General features: G+C 35.3%; 1 protein-coding gene across 2 annotated transcripts in view; it reads right to left on the bottom strand.

Annotated features, from left to right (window-relative positions):
• The window catches only part of UBR1 (ubiquitin protein ligase E3 component n-recognin 1), a 142,893-nt gene that overhangs the window by 37,155 nt on the left and 89,217 nt on the right, over positions 1-16,521 (bottom strand). Inside the window, exons 29-33 of one of the 2 annotated variants that reach the window (XM_082735361.1) lie at positions 16,328-16,509; positions 8,668-8,873; positions 7,161-7,254; positions 6,261-6,410; positions 2,395-2,492 (exon numbers count right to left, since the gene is read on the bottom strand). In XM_082735361.1, the coding sequence (XP_082591487.1) occupies positions 2,395-2,492; positions 6,261-6,410; positions 7,161-7,254; positions 8,668-8,873; positions 16,328-16,509 (730 nt within the window). The remainder of the gene's footprint in view (positions 1-2,394; positions 2,493-6,260; positions 6,411-7,160; positions 7,255-8,667; positions 8,874-16,327; positions 16,510-16,521) is intronic. The other variant, XM_082735362.1, reaches the window with a different exon arrangement.

Raw genomic sequence — 16,521 nt, 5'->3', positions numbered from 1 at the left:
AGTAACTCCCCCTCTATAGTTTCTTTTTTTTTTAAAAAAGATTTTATTTATTTATTTGACAGACAGAGATCACAGAAAAGGAGGCAGAGAGAGAAGGGGAAGCAGGCTCCCTGCTGAGCAGAGAGCCCGATGCAGGGTTCGATCCCAGGACCCCGGGATCATGACCTGAGCTGAAGGTAGAGGCTTAACCCACTGAGCCACCTAGGCGCCCCTATAGTTTCATTTTTAATGGATGCATAGTATTCTATTAGTAAGGCAACATATATTAATGAATAAGAGCAGAGCATCTGGAGCCAAGCTGCATAGGTTTGCATCCTAGCTCTGCCACTATGACTAAGACCTTGGGTGAACATTAGCTTCATTTTGGTTCCAATATCTCATCAAATTGGAATTGTTGTTCCATATATGAAACAAGTTGTCTTTTTCTGATTGCTTTTGAGATTTTTTCCCCCTCATCTTTGGTTTTCAACAGCTTGGGTATGCTCTATATAGGTGCAGTTTTTCTTTCAGTTTATTTTTGAGGTTTCCTGAACTTAAATATGTAAATTTATGTTTTTTCAACAAATTTGGGGAGTTTTCAGTCATTAGTTCTTCAAAAAAACTTTTTTTTCTCTACCATACTTTTTCTTTTTGAGAGTTGGAGGACACAAATATTAGATTTTTAAAAATTGGATTCATAGGTCTCTAAAGCTATGTTCTTTTTTTTTGTTTTTGTTTTCTTTTCCATCACTTTTCTGTCTATTCTTCAGACTGGAGAATTTCCACTGATCTAATTTCAAGTTCACTAACTCTTACCCTTCCCATCTCCATTCTACTATTGAGCCCATCCAGTTAATTTTTATTTCTTACAGTACTTTTTCAATTCTCTTATCTCTATTTGGTTCTTTTTTTTTTAATAGTTTTGATTTTTTTCTGCTGAGAACTCATATTTTTCCAATCACTTCTAAAGTGTTCACCTTTACCTTTTGCTTAATAATTATATAGCTGTTTTAAATTTTTTGTCAAAAAAGTTCAATGTTAAAACATGTCAGGATTGGCATTTAATTTTTTTTTTCCTTTAGAGGTGGTCAGATTCTTATGCTGAATAATTTTGGATCTTATATTGGTTATTTTGAATGTCCCTCAGTGGTGGTTTAATGCTCCTTCACTCTCAGCCCTATTGCCATTTCTCTGGGCCTGTTCTACACATGTGCATCTTGGAGGGAAGCCCAAGATTTGTGCTGGTCTCAAAAACAGGACATTCCTCTTCTATAGGCTCTCTTCTCTCTGCGATTTCCCCCATATTCTCTAGCTCCAAGGGGCCCTTTCCCCCAGTTCCTCTGGCCAAAATGACATGTTTCTCTCAGTTTTAGTATCCTCTGTTGTCAAGTAGATTCAGGTGACTGGGTTTACCTGTGGGGTGAAGCTGTGAGGCAAAGACAGAAAAAATAATAAGGATTCGCCCTGCCTTCTTTGGAACACAGAGGTCCTTTTTTTCCCCAGTTCCTCTGGCCAGAGATACTGGTTTTCTCTTGGGATTTTATGCGTCTATATGACCACCATGGCACTGTAGCTCCATGACTGGGGCTGACCTCAGGAGAGGGTCAGAAGATGAAAAAAACTACAACAGGAATTCCCTTTACAGTTTCCAGTTCTGAGGGGCTTCTTTTCCTGATCCTTTGGCCAAAAAGAGGGAATCTCTTGAGTTTTTTTTTTTTTGCTGTTCATATCCAATGCAAAGCTCTGTGACTCAGGCTACCCTGGGGTCAAAGCTGGGAAATAAAGGAGGGAAAAAAAACCAGGAAACTCATTGCCAAGCATTCTTCAAATTTTGACTTCCCTCCTCAATCTGCCTGCTGTTGTTTACTTCTCAGAGTCTTTAGATAGTCTTATCTCTCAACTGTAAGGAATATATAAATGAGGTAACAGTTTTAAAATGTTATTTTTATTATTAATAAAAACATATTGACAAAATTTTAACAGTAACGGCTAATGCCTATATTATATATCATGCACTGTTTCACTTTACAAAGGATAACTCAATCCTTCAATCAGCGAGATAGGTACTATTATTATTCCAACCTTGCAAATAAGAAAATTGAGGCACAGAGAGCTTAAATAACTTGTTTGAGATCACAGAGATAGTAAGCAATGGATCTAAGATTTAGCTCCAAGCAATGTAAAAGCAGTGTGACTCCAGATTAACCACTGTTTGTATTGCTAGCCAGTATGAAAATTATTTAATCTAATAAAGTAAGCCAAACTTAGTCTTGGCTTTGAAAACCTTTACTTCCTGATAATCAACAAATCTGTACTGGCAAACCATAATTTATAGCAGGAAATACTTGAGAAAAAAATTAAAGACTCTAACACTTAAATCTTACACAGCTAAATATAAAGTAAATTTAAGCAAACCTCTGGCATGTTTCATATTATAACCTGATATTCTGGCCAGAACAGTCTGTATCCATTGTTCCAGGGTCAAAAGTTGACCAACAGCTTCTGTATTCTCACTGAAAAATGACATTTAAAAATTATTAAGCCTTTGGCACAAAGTCAGACTGAAAAGCTGCACTTGTAGAGTCTTTCTATAGAAGAATGGCTGTATAAAAAAAGTCAAACTCCTTCAGATTAACTTCCTAGGTCATAGAAACACTTGTGTCTATAAGTACAGTTTTAGCATCATTTATAATAGCCACAATGTGGAAGGAACCTAAGTGTCCAGTGACAGATGAATGGATAAAGAAGATGTAGTATATACACAACAGGATATTACTGAGCCATAAAAAAGGATAACACCTTGCCATTTGTGACAACATGGACAGATTTAGAGGGTATTATGCTAAGTGAAGTACATCAGGCAGATAAAGACAAATACCATATGATTTCACTTATATGTGAAATCTAAGAAACAGAACAAATGAACCAACAAAGCAGAAAGAGACTCATAAATACAAAGACAAACTGATGGCTGCTGGAGGAGGTAGAGAATGGGCCAAAAGGGGTGTAGGGGAGTGAGAAACACAGGCTTTTAGTTATTGAAAGAATAAGTCATGGGGACGAAGGCACATCATAGGGAATATAGCCAATGGTACTGTAATAGTGTTGTGTGGTGACAGATGGCAGCTACACTTGTGGTGAGCACAGCATAACACACAGACCTGTCAAATCACTGTGTTGTACCCCCGAAAACACAGTAACACTGTGTATCAACTATATGTCAATAAAATAAATAAATAAATGTAAAAAATGTTGTTTGGGGAGGTAGGAGAACTTTAAAAGGAATAAGATACCACTCATAGGCCCAACACCTAGAATTAAAACATGTCAACAAAGGGAATCACCATTCTAGTCATTCAAATAAAAAACCAGGTGTCATCACTGATTTCTCAGATTCTCTCACAGCCCACCTTCAAACCCAGCAGCTATTCTTCCTGGTTTTACCTTCTAACATACACCAAGTTGATCACTTCTTTCTACCTCCACTGTTACTACCCTAATCCAAGTTACATTATCTCTCACCTGAACTTTTTCCTGTTTCCACAACAGTGCTTCATTATTATCTATGTATTCATTGTATAACAGCCAAAAGGACCTTTTAATGTAAATCTGGTCTCACCCCTCTGTTCAAAATACTCCAATGGTTTCCCATCACACATAAAATATTTTGTGTTTTTAATACTAAAAATAAAATTCTAATTTCTTACCTTATAAACCCTTTTATGATCTGGTTCTTTGCTTGTTCCATTCCAACATACTACCTGTCTGCTGTGCCTCAAACATGCTGATGTATTCCTACTTTGGAGCATTTGCTCTTTCTATTACTCTGCTCAGAATTCTCTTCTCCCAGAGATTAACAGTACTTGTCTTCTACTTCATTTAGGTCCCTATTCAAATTTCATTATCCCAAAGAGGAGCTCCCTGATGACTGTGTCTATAGTCTTATGCATCTGATCTGTTTCTAGCCTTTTACCTTGCTGCTTTAGCTTTCTCATAGTATTTCTCACTTTGTATTCGTATGCTTATTGCTCATCTCTCCTTTCTGTAATACAAATTCCGTAAGGGCAGGGAACTGATCCAAATTTTTATTTACAAACAATGAGACTAGAAACAATGTTATTAAAAGGGACTGTTGAAGGACAGTCTTGAGTGAAGTGAAATTATATAATGAACTGTGCCAAAATTCACATATCTGGGCATATACTTGACCTAAGAATTTTTCAGTTCTCAGAAAGTTCTCAGAAAGTGTACTATGATTGGTTATGACCAATTTTCTTTAAAAATATCAGTTTATTACTAGATTTAAGTTTTTTTATTCACTTAACTTTCATATCTTAGATTATACTCATACTGATTTTCTAAAATCAAAAGAGGCAAATACATCGAACTACGTAGGAAGGTTCAAGTGCCAAATAAAAATGTTATATATAATTACGTATTTCAGATCCTAAGTAACAAAGGTGTTATTACAAATTAAAAGTGTCATAGTGTTCAAAGAGACCCAGTTCTAACTTCAGAAAGGACTGGCCTGAGGCATCCTATTCTTCCTTTTTACTTTAAAATATTTTATTTATTTAAGAGAGAGTGAGAGAGAGAGAAAAAGAGAGTACACAAACATGACAGAGTATGAATGGAGAGGGGCAGAGGGAGAGGGAGAAGCAGACTCCCCACTGAGCAGAGAGCCCAACCAAGGGCTTGATCCCAGAACTATGAGATCAGGACCTGAGCCACAGGCAGAGGCTCAAACTGAGCCACCCAGGTGCCCCTGCAGCATTCTATTCTTAAAGACATCAAGGGGAGTAGGTACTGAATATTCCTTTAGAGAATAATTTACATGTTTAATAATCCTTATTCGGGAAGCCACTGTGTAAAAAAGGCTTATACAGGCTAATAAGAAGTTGGAAAGGTCACTTAATTTTATTATGATTTGTTTTATTTTTGTCTTCATGTATATAGTTAGGTAAGGCTTTGGTAGAGTCAGATCTGGGTTCAAATCCTAGGTCTGTCTTGGGGCAAGTAAAAACTACTCATTGTCTCCAATTCCTTATTTTTTTTTTTTTAAAGATTTTTATTTATTTATTTGACAGACCACAAGTACGCAGAGAGGCAGGCAGAAAGAGAGAGAGGAGGAAGCAGGCTCCCCACTGAGCAGAGAGCCTGATGTTGGGCTCGATCCCAGGACCCTCAGATCATGACCTGAGCTGAAGGCAGAGGCTTTAACCCACTGAGCCACCCAGGTGCCCCTCCAATTCCTTATCTTTTAAATGGCAATAATGGTACCTGCCTTTGTTAGGCTATTTGAGTATTAAAAAAATAATATAGCAAGTGCTTGGTAGAGTGCCTAGAACATATCAATTATTCAAAAAATAAAAGATAAATGCTTCCAGTGCCATCTTCTTCCTAAAATATGACATTTTGTGTCCCAAAATGCTGAGTAGAAGATAATTTTCAAATCAGGTTTTCTAATGACATGTAATAGTAGAGATAGAACAACTCCTTATTGACCCTAATTGCCAAGCCTATCACCCTTGAGCACTTTTGTTGTGGAAACATGTTAAAAGTGTTTTTATCAACAAAATCATTTTCTACAGCAAAACTTAGGTCAATTATTAAAAATGTACTGCATTTAAAAAAATAACAATAATACTGCATCATCATGTATAACAGTGACAACATAGAAAATATATAATTAAGTGTTACAGTTATCATAACAAGTGCATAAATTCACCGTCAAGTTCCATACATAGATGGTTAGAACAAAAAGTTTAAAAACTTAGTCTAAAAACTCAAAATCTATCCCAAGATACACAATGAATCTAGTGTTTTTTTTACTTTTACAGTTAACATTTTGTCCACATCTCCACAAGCAGAAAACTGGATCTTCTGAAAAAACAGAATTAAAATAATAATACAAACACCTTTAAAGAAACCAAATTCTAAAAAGTAACTGTGATCGTATCAAAGGACTAGATGAAAGAAATGAATCTTCTTGGCATCTTGTCTCCTTACGTGAATGCTAAGGTAGAGATCCAAGTTCTATTACTTTCATGGCTATTAGAGATACACACACAACATACAGATTTGAATTAATGAACATTAGTTATTTTAGAGACCACACACTGGGGCTTTTCATCATATTTTTAAAGTAGAATGCAAGTTCTGAAAAGAAAAAGTTTTACATTAAATAGCAAAAAAACCCTCCTAGCAATCAAAACAGACACAAATGAAAGGATTAAAGATAGCTTTAAAAAAAATTAACCAAAACATGAATTAAAATATACCTGCTTATCCTTTGAGGTTGCAAAGGAATAATGGGGATCACAGTATTACACAGAGACTTGCAAAGAGGGCAAAGATATTCTCCACTCTCTAAGTCGAAAAGGTCAACATGAATGCGCTGCTGAGAGCTCAGTTGTACAGCTTCAAAATACCTGCAAAATTCCAAGGCATGTGTCCATTTAGAACAATGCATTTATCTTTAATCTTTAATCCAAGTGGCAAAAATCTGGAGTTTTTGCCTCAATAAACATCTTTAGCATCCACATGCCACAAAACCCAAGTTACGATTACAGAAGAACAGAATACCCATTCTTTTGGGGGCAAACTGGAAGAGCTATCAGGGCAGAAACAAATTTAAAACAATTCTACTGAATCATAACGTGGTTCCTAACTCAACAGCATGGAAATACAATGTAGACACTAGTTCCCTCATTTCTAACAGCCAAGTATAGTAGTAAAGGCTATTACAGGAAAATTGTGTATTTTAATAATGTCAAAAGGGTGAAACCTATGTGAAGATTTCCTAGGAATTATAGTTCGGAATTTTTCTCTTTTAGAGGTGGAACTAGAATTTGTCCTATTTTATCTCAAAGGCATTTTTTCAAGGAAATGAGATTTTTTAGGAAGAAAGATTACAGCTTCTTTTATACAAATACTGATTAAGAGTAACTAGCTTATGGAGAGGAAGTACAAAGGGTAGTGAAAATTTAAAGCTAGTAAATTTTTACACCCATTTCTAAAGGCGATGATGAGTATCATGCGAACAAAATGGGCAATTAAAACTGCTCAATTATTCACATAAAAAGGAAGAAAAGACATGAGAAAACATGCCTTTTTGTGGCCTTTAGTGAACTTCAATTATTCCTAGTTTCTTTCAAGAACATGTCAGAAGGACAACTTACTTCTGCCAGCACACTGCATGCATTACATGGCCACAGCTTCCTGTGTAAGTTCCATATGCCAGGTCTGGATCCATGAAAAGCGGGTCCACAATTTCTGGTACAGGAAGACAAAAATAGGAGGTATGTATTCATCTCCCCCATGGTCATAAAATGAGAAAAAAAAAAAAAAGAGAGAGAGAGAGAGAGAGAGATTATCAGGTCTAAATTTTTAACCATAAACTTTCTTAGGAATATCCAACTAAACTGTCACAGTATCATGACAGCAGGAGATATATTCTTAAGAGTAAAAAAAATTTTAGAGAAAAGTAAAACCTGGACTTCTAGGTAGGATTCAAAATTAAAATGAATTAATGACAACTTGTATTTTTGATTTGCATTTTTAACCTGACCTTTGGGTTTAAGTTGCTTTGTCTCATTTATTGAAGTGATTTTCTATGATTCAAACACAATTTACTTTTATAATTTTAACAGTAATTTCAATTACTTTTTAAGGGATCTTTAAGGCATTATAATCTACTGGAGAAAAGCAAAGATGAAAAGTGGTTCAAAATCTGGTTTCATTACATATAAACTCATAGCCTTGGGCAAATTATTTAACTTCTCCGTGCCTCAGTTCCTTCATCCGTAAATGGAGCCAGTATTGGTACTGAACTCAAAGAGTTGTTGTGAGGATTAAGTGAGTAAATACACAAAAAAGCACTTCATCAGTGCCTGGCATACAGTAAGTAGTCAATAAATGTTAGTCTTTTTTTTTAATCATCATTATTATTTTTATTATTGAAAGATATATTATAAAGCAGCTAACTCTGATACAATGTAAAAAAAAAAATTACCTAGTGTTCCTGCCAAGAAAATCTTTAAAATGAACCTAATCTTGAGACAACAATCAGACAAATCCACAATGTAAGACACTGTACAAAATAATAGGTCTGTATTTTTTCAAACAAATTATCATAAAAAAGGCTAAGTGACTATTTTAGATTAAATTAGACTAAAATTGACATAATAAAGGTGATGCATCAAACATATGGATCCTAAAAAAGAGAAAAGTCTAGTTAAAGAAAAAAGATATTTTGAGGGTAACTGGGAAAATCCAAATACGGATTTGACATTAAGTGACAGTCCTGAATTATTATTCACCTTTTTAAAGGTTATAATGGTATGATAGATATATAATAGATTATTCTTAATTTTAAAAAATGCATGTGGAAATATTCAGGGATGAAAGTCATATGCCTGCATCCTACCTTTAAAAGGTTCAGCAAAGAGAAATGGAGATAGGCAGGTAGAGACAGACTGAGCAGTATGGCCAAGTATAACAAAAATTAAAATTAAAAAATAAAACTGAGGAGCCAACATGGACCTAGAGTCCATCTTACACATGGATAAAATGTGGTCTAAGTAAAGCTAAATACAGTCTCATTTCCCAAACTTCCTTCAATATTTTTTCTAATCACATAAATACGAAAAGAAATGCTCAAAAGGATATTTATTAAATAATACATACCCCCTGAGAGTTCTATAGGTTTTCCCCTGTTCTGGGTTAAGGCGGTAGATTTCTGGACACAGGCTGATAATACCATGGCATTATTTTCTATTTTCACCTCTTGTTCTTCTTGGCAGAGGATGCATGTCAGCACCTCCTTTTCAGTAACAGTCGGACCCCGTTTAGGACCCAAAGCAATTCTAGAGTAGTCACTGACTGCTGGGGTGCTACCAAGAGAAACGACCAGAAGTGAGGACACATGTTTTGGTCACTTGTCTTTATATTTTGGTAGATTTTAAGTAACTATAGGGTAAGAACTTTAAGAACAAAAATAGTAAAATAAAAATGATAACTTAGCAATATTAGCTTAAAATCTTTCCCCTTGATTTTTCTGACTCTTACCAGTTAATTTGCTTATTAGAAAATACACTTTGTGCTGCTAAGTGCAAAGAAAGCAGATCACAAAGTAGACTATATAATTATACTTAATTTATTGTACCAAGAAGCTGGGTTATTGTTTTTTTCTGATTATAAAAGTAATGCATGCTTATTAAGAAATTTTGGAAAATCTACAAAGTATAAAAAAGAAAACAAAAAGCATGATACACTCACAACCTAAAGATAACCATTTGTATATTCCCGTCCAGTTCACTTTCTATTTATAACATTCTTTATACATAATTAAGATCATATTACATATATAGATTTGCATCTTGTATTCACTTATATCTTAGTTGTTTTCTCATGTCATTAAAATTTCTTCAGAAACATTGTTTTTAATGGTTGCACAGTACTCTTACTATATGGGCCGGTAATAGTTTTATCCATTCCCTCTTACTAGGCATTTAAGTTTCTATTCTATTTTGGTAGGCATTAAAATAAAAACTTACATCTTAATGATTTAGCAATTCTTAGTATGTACTCAATGTGTGTAATAATAATATAATAACAGCAAATATTTATAAATCACTAATTACGATGTGAGGCACTGTTTCAAATACTTTACATTATGTTAACTCATTTAATCTTTCCAACAACCCTATGAAGTAGGTCCTAATATTACCTTCCATTGTTAAGATGAAGAAACTGAGGCCTAGAGACAGTAAGAGACTTACCTAATGACTCATCACTATGAATAGCAAAGCCAGGATTTAACCCACAGGATCTGACTTCATAGGCCATGCTCTGAACTACTCTGCAATACTGCTTTACCTGAGCAAGAAGCTCCCTGAAATGTCAGAAATCTTTCGACAAACTGGGAATAACTTAAATGTTCATCATCAATGTAAATGCAATTATATCATACAGAATATTATGTAGTTTTTAAAAGGTGCAGTTACAAAGCTACGTGTTGTACAACCTCATAGGAGGTGCTCAGCAAGATGTGGGGCAAGGTTTATTTTCTTGGTTATCATAAGGACTGGGAGACAGTACTGGAATGAGTGGATGAGGAGCCAGAGATACTAACTGTCCTGCAATTCATGGAGCATGAAAAAGAATTGCTGCCCAAATGCCAAGACCGAGGAACACTGTGCTCGTTTTGTATGTAAGAAAATACTGCATAGATTTCCAAGTGAAAATGACAAGTTGCACAATGACACATACACAATACCACTTACTGCAAATAAAACAAAAAGACTGAATGATACTATATAATTTCTATAGTTCCATATATTTGTATGTAATAGCATAATAGCCATTCTGACAGGATAAATATAAAACTTATGACCAGAATATCTTCTGAGGAAGGGCAGAAAGGGGACCTGGATTTAGGCCAGTACTTAAACAGAACTTTAGTTTCATGTCTAACATTTGATTTTTTTTTTAAGATTTTATCTATTTATTTGACAGACACAGATCATAAGTAGGCAGAGAGGCAGGCAGAGAGAGGGGGAAGCAGGCTCCCTGCTGAGCAGAGAGCCCGATGTGGGGCTCGAACCTGAGCAGAAGGCAGAGGCTTTAACCCACTGAGCCCCACAGGCCCCACATTTGATTTTTAAAAGGAAAATGTATCAATATAACTGTGTAATTAAAATTTTATTTTTAAAAATGTAAGAGAATGCCTCTCTCTCTGATAAATAAATAAAATCTTAAAAAAAAATGTAAGAGAATGCATTTGTGACTTTGGACCTGAGAAAGCCTTTTAAGATACAAAAAATTAAAACTCTAAAAGACTGATAAATCTGTCCTTATTAACACTGAAAACTTCTCTATAGCTAAACTTCATAATTAATGCTAAAAAATTAGGGACAAAATATGGGAAACATGCAACAAAGTTTAGTACCCATAATTTTAAAGGACTTCTAAAGATCCATAATAAAACAAAAACAAAGTACCTAACAGAGATGGGAAAGGATAGTGACACGTAATTCCCAGAAAACAAAACACAACAGACTAGTGAACAATCTTAGGAAAAGATGCTCAACCTAGTACTAACAGTACTAACAAGTAATCGGGGAAATTCCAACAGGCACAGATTTATAATGTTGATAGTATCTAATTTTTTCAAGTACTGATAATAGTAAGTATTGGTAAAAATGAAGGAAATAGGAACTCTCAAACACTGTTGGGAGTAGGAACTGGTAAAACCACTCTGTAGGACATTGCGGCAATATCAAAATTTCAAATAATTATGACTCAGCCCTTTCACATATTAATTCCACCCTTGAGAAGTACTTAATACAACTGTACAAGAAGGCAAATATAAAAATATGTTCTGACACATTGTTTATAACAAGGGAAAACTGGAAAATAAGGGAAAATCAACTTAAACACCCAAAGTCTGATAAATAAAATATTATATATACACACTAGGGACTATAATGCAGTAGTCATAAAGAATCATGTAGAATCTATACCACAGATCTATAAATAGTAACATGAGAAGATTTATAAGACACTGAGTAAAAAACCAATCTGTAGAACAAAAGTCAAGTTTTAATAAACTATTAAAAAACACAAAACAAGGGGCGCCTGGGTGGCTCAGTGGGTTAAGCCGCTGCCTTCGGCTCGGGTCATGATCTCGGGGTCCTGGGATCGAGTCCCGCATCGGGCTCTCTGCTCAGCAGGGAGCCTGCTTCCTCCTCTCTCTCTCTCTGTCTGCCTCTCTGCCTACTTGTGATCTCTGTCTGTCAAATAAATAAATAAAATCTTTAAAAAAAAAAAATTAAAAAAAACACAAAACAAAATTACTTAAGTGCATATAAATAAATGCACAGAAATAAGTTTAGAATACAAGTTACTTATTAACAGTGATTATCTGTGCAGAAAGACTTACGTAAAGGATGGTCAAAGGAAACTTAATATTTTATTGGAATGGTTTTCAATGAGAACATAATTTTATGTATGCAATCAATCAATAATAAAAAATAAATAATAAAAGTATTAAGGCCATTAGTTAACTCTGAGCACATATTTGCTTATATCCTCTTGTTTGGATAAATATATGGTATCTCTTTCACTACTTTCTTTTATTAGCTATTTTTATTAACATATAATGTATTATTTGCTTTAGGAGTACAGGTCTGTGAATTGTCAGGCTTACACACTTCACAGCATTCACCATAACACATACTCTCCCCAGTGTCCATAAGCCAACCACCCCCTCCATACCCACACTCCCTCCAGCAACCCTCAGTTTGTTTTGTGAGATTAAGAGTCTCTTATGGTTTGTCTCCCTCCCGATCCCATCTTGTTTCATTTTTTCCTTCCCTACCCCCCAAAACTCCCACTCTGCCTCTCAAATTCTTCATATCAGGGAGATCATATAATTGTCTTTCTCTGATTGACTTATTTTGGTCAGCACAATACCCTCTAGTTCCATCCATGTTGTTGCAAATGGCAAGATTTCATTTCTTTTGATGGCTGCATAGTATTCCATTGTGTATATATACCACATCTTCTTTATCCATTCATCTGTTGATGGGCATCTAGGTTCTTTCCATAGTTTGGCTATTGTGGATATTGCTGCTATAAACATTCAGGTGCACATGCCCCTTCGAATCACTATATTTGTAGCTTTAGAGTAAATACCCAGTAGTGCGATTGCTGGGTTGAAGGGTAGCTCTATTTTCAACTTTTTGAGGAACCTCCATGCTGTTTTCTAGAGTGCCTGTATCAGCTTGCATTCCCACCAAAAATGTAGGAAGGTTTCCCTTTTTCCGCATCCTCTCCAACATCTGTTGTATCCTGACTTGTAATTTTAGCCATTCTGACTGGTGTGAGGTGATACCTCACTGTGGTTTTGATTTGTATTTCCCTGATGCCAAGTGATGTTGAGTACTTTTTCATGTATCTGTTGGCCAGCTGGATGTCTTCTTTGCAAAAATGTCTGTTCATGTCTTCTGCCTATTTCTTGATTGGATTATTTGTTCTTTGGATGCTGAGTTTGATAAGTTCTTTATTGATTTTGGAAACTAGCCCTTTATCTGATCTGTCATTTGCAAATATCTTCTCCCATTCTGTCAGTTGTCTTTTGATTTTGTTGACTGTTTCCTTTGCTGTGCAAAAGTTTTTGTTCTTGATGAAGTCCCAAGAGTTCATTTTTGCCCTTGCTTCCCTTGCCTTTGGCAATGTTCCTAGGAAGAAGTTGCTGTGGTTGAGGTTGAAGCGGTTGCTGCCTGTGCTCTCCTTAAGGATTTTGATGGATTCCTTTCATCCATTTTGAGTCTATTTTTGTGTGTGGTGTAAGGAAATGGTCCAGTTTCATTCTTCTGCATGTGGCTGTCCAATTTTCCCAACATCATTTGTTGAAGAGACTGTCTTTTTTCCACTGGACATTCTTTCCTGCTTTGTCGAAGATTAGTTGACCATAGAGTTGATGGTCTATTTCTGGGCTCTCTATTCGGTTCCACTGTTCTATGTGTCTGTTTTTGTGCCAATACCATACTGTCTTGATGATTACAGTTGTAACAGAACTTGAAGTCTGGAATTGTGATGTCACCAACTTTGGCTTTCCTTTCCAACATTCCTCTGACTATTCGGGGTCTTTTCTGGTTCCATACAAATTTTAGGATTATTTGTTCCATTTCTTTGGGGAAAAAAATGGATGGTATTTTGATAGGGATGGTATTAAATGTGTAGATTGCTTTAAATGGCATAGACATTTTCACAATATTTGTTCTTTCAATCCATGAGCATGGAACATTTTTCCATTTATTTGTGTCTTCCTCAATTTCTTTCATGAATACTTTCTAGTTTTCTGAGTACAGATTCTTTGCCTCCTTGGTTTGGTTTATTCCTAGCTATCTTATGGGTTTGGGCAAAATGGGATTGACTCTTAATTTCTCTTTCTTCTGTCTTGTTGTTGGTGTGTAGAAATCCAACTGATTTCTGTGCATTCATTTTATATCCTGACACTTTACTGAATTCCTGTACAAGTTCTAGCAGTTTTGGAGTGGAGTCTTTTGGGTTTTCCGCATCAAGTATCATAACATCTGCAAAGAGTGAGAGTTTGATGTCTTCTTTGCCGATTTGAATGCCTTTAATTTCTCTCTGTTGTCTAATTGCTGAGGTTAGGACTTGCAGTACTATGTTGAATAGCAGTGGTAGTGGACATCCTGGCCATGTTCCTGATCTTGGCAGAAAAGCTCTCAGTTTTTCCCCGCGGAGAATGATATTCGTTGTGGGTTTTTCAAAGGTGGGTTTGATGATATTGAGGTATGTGCCCTCTATCCCTACACTTTGAAGAGTTTTGCAGTCAAATGCTCTACCCCTGAGCTATACCCCCATTTGAAGAGTTTTGATCAAGAAAGGATGCTGTACTTGTCAAATGCTTTTTCAACATCTATTCAGAGTATCATATGGTTCTTGTTCTTTCTTTTATTAATGTATTGTATCACATTGATTGATTTGTGGGTGTTGAACCAACCTTGCAGCCCAGGAATAAATCCCATGTCATGGTGAATAATCCTTTTAATGTACTGTTGGATCCTATTTGCTAGTATTTTGGTGAGAATTTTTGCATATGTGTTCATCACGGATAATGGTCTGTAATTTTCTTTTTTGATGGGGTCTTTGTCTGGTTTGGGGATCAAGGCAATGCTGGTCTCATAAAATGAGTTTGGAAGTTTTCCTTCCATTTCTATTTTTTGGAACAGTTTCAGAAGAATAAGTATTAATTCTTCTTTAAATGTTTGGTAGAATTCCCCTGGGAAACCGTCTGGCCCTGGGCTCTTTTTTGTTGGGAGATTTTTGATGACTGATTCAATCTCCTTAATGGTTATGAGTCTGTTCAGACTTTCTTCCTGGTTTCTTCCAGGTTTCTTCCTGGTTCAATTTTGGTAGTTTATATGTCTCTAGGAATGCATCCATTTCTTCCAGATTGTCAAATTTGCTGGTGTATAGTTGCTCATAATTTTTTCATTACTTTCTAACCAGTATGTTGCTAACATGCAATATCTAGAGGGCTGGAACTTGTTAATTGTTTAAGTTTTGCATTAATTTCTAGTTTTATTACTATCATCACCCAAGGATACCTTTACCTTCATATCTTTTTTTAATCTTTAAAATATACACTCTTCATCCTTAGGGTCCTTGTTAGCATATTCAACTTGAGGACTACAGATGCATTATGGATAATGTTACTACTGTTATTACAAAGGCAGAATTTCCTAAAACTATCTACACCACACATTGTTTAAAGAGCAATGGAAGCTTGTTTTGAAAAATAAGCATAGGAGGTATTTATAATATTTTAAATTGGAATGCTTTTATTATTTATTTATTTATTTATTTGATAGACAGAGATTACAAGTAGCCAGAGAGGCAGGCACAGAGAGAGAGAGGAAGGGAAGCAGGCTCCCTGCTTAGCAGAAAGCCTGATGTGGGGCTCGATCCCAAGACCCTGGGATCATGACCTGAGCCGAAGGGAGAGGCTTTAACCCACTGAGCCACCCAGGTGCCCCAATTGGAATGCTTTTAAAAGTACCCTTATTTTGTCTCTTTTTCTTAGTATATCTATATAACCTCCCACAAAGCGTGACCCCCAGCAGGATAACTGATTTCCCCAAAAGCAAACCACAATGAGACCCACAACACTAGACTTACTGATTCCCATTTTCTACCGTGCTATCCATGACCACAACTATGGGCACTGTCTTATTTCTCTTTAAGAAAAAAAAATGAACATAAACTACCTTTTTCAAGTGAAGGATTTTTTTTCAATTTGTAATAACCACAGTCATTTTTAGCAGGTATCATAAGAAAGATGTGAAATATTTGAACTGATACATAAATGTGCATCTAAGAGTCTGTGCATTATGTAATATATTCTGCAACATATATGCTAATATAAAAGAAAATTTATAAGTTCAAAGAAACAAAAAGTACAATCAGTACCTACATTTTAACATTAAAAAAAAGAGCCTGTGCATACAAGATAACATAAGCTGATCTCGATTTTTGCCATTCCCATTTTTGTATCTTTTTGTGCATAAAGCCTCTCACCAAACTACTGTGCACTTGAACTGCTTATGAACATAAATTTACATTCATTAAGTACCTTAAGAGCTTTCACTGTACCTTTTCTAGTTTAAAAATAATGTAATTTCTCCTATTATAAAATATATTTTGGAAAAATTTTATTTAAAATCAACATGTCAAAAAAAAATAAAATAAAATCAACATGTCATTTTCCCTCCACAAAACTGAGTTGCTAATTTCTAGTTTTGCTTGGTTTTACCTGTCTTCCTCCATAATGGAGTCTTCTTTTCCAGACATTTCCGAGGTGCTGTCATACATGAGTTTATGAGTTTCAATGAAGTTTTTCTGTAAGGCAGACATCTGAGCCATTATCTTCTGGCGGTGCAGTCTAGCAGCTTCAGCTTTTCTTTTCCGTTCTGCTTTTTCTTTATCATGAGTAATCTGGTATTAAGA

The sequence above is a fragment of the Mustela nivalis genome, assembly GCF_964662115.1.
Source record: "Mustela nivalis genome assembly, chromosome: 6".
Taxonomy (NCBI): domain Eukaryota; kingdom Metazoa; phylum Chordata; class Mammalia; order Carnivora; family Mustelidae; genus Mustela; species Mustela nivalis.
The sequence above is the reverse complement of the archived record's forward strand: the minus strand, read 5'-3'. Positions and strand labels throughout refer to the sequence as shown.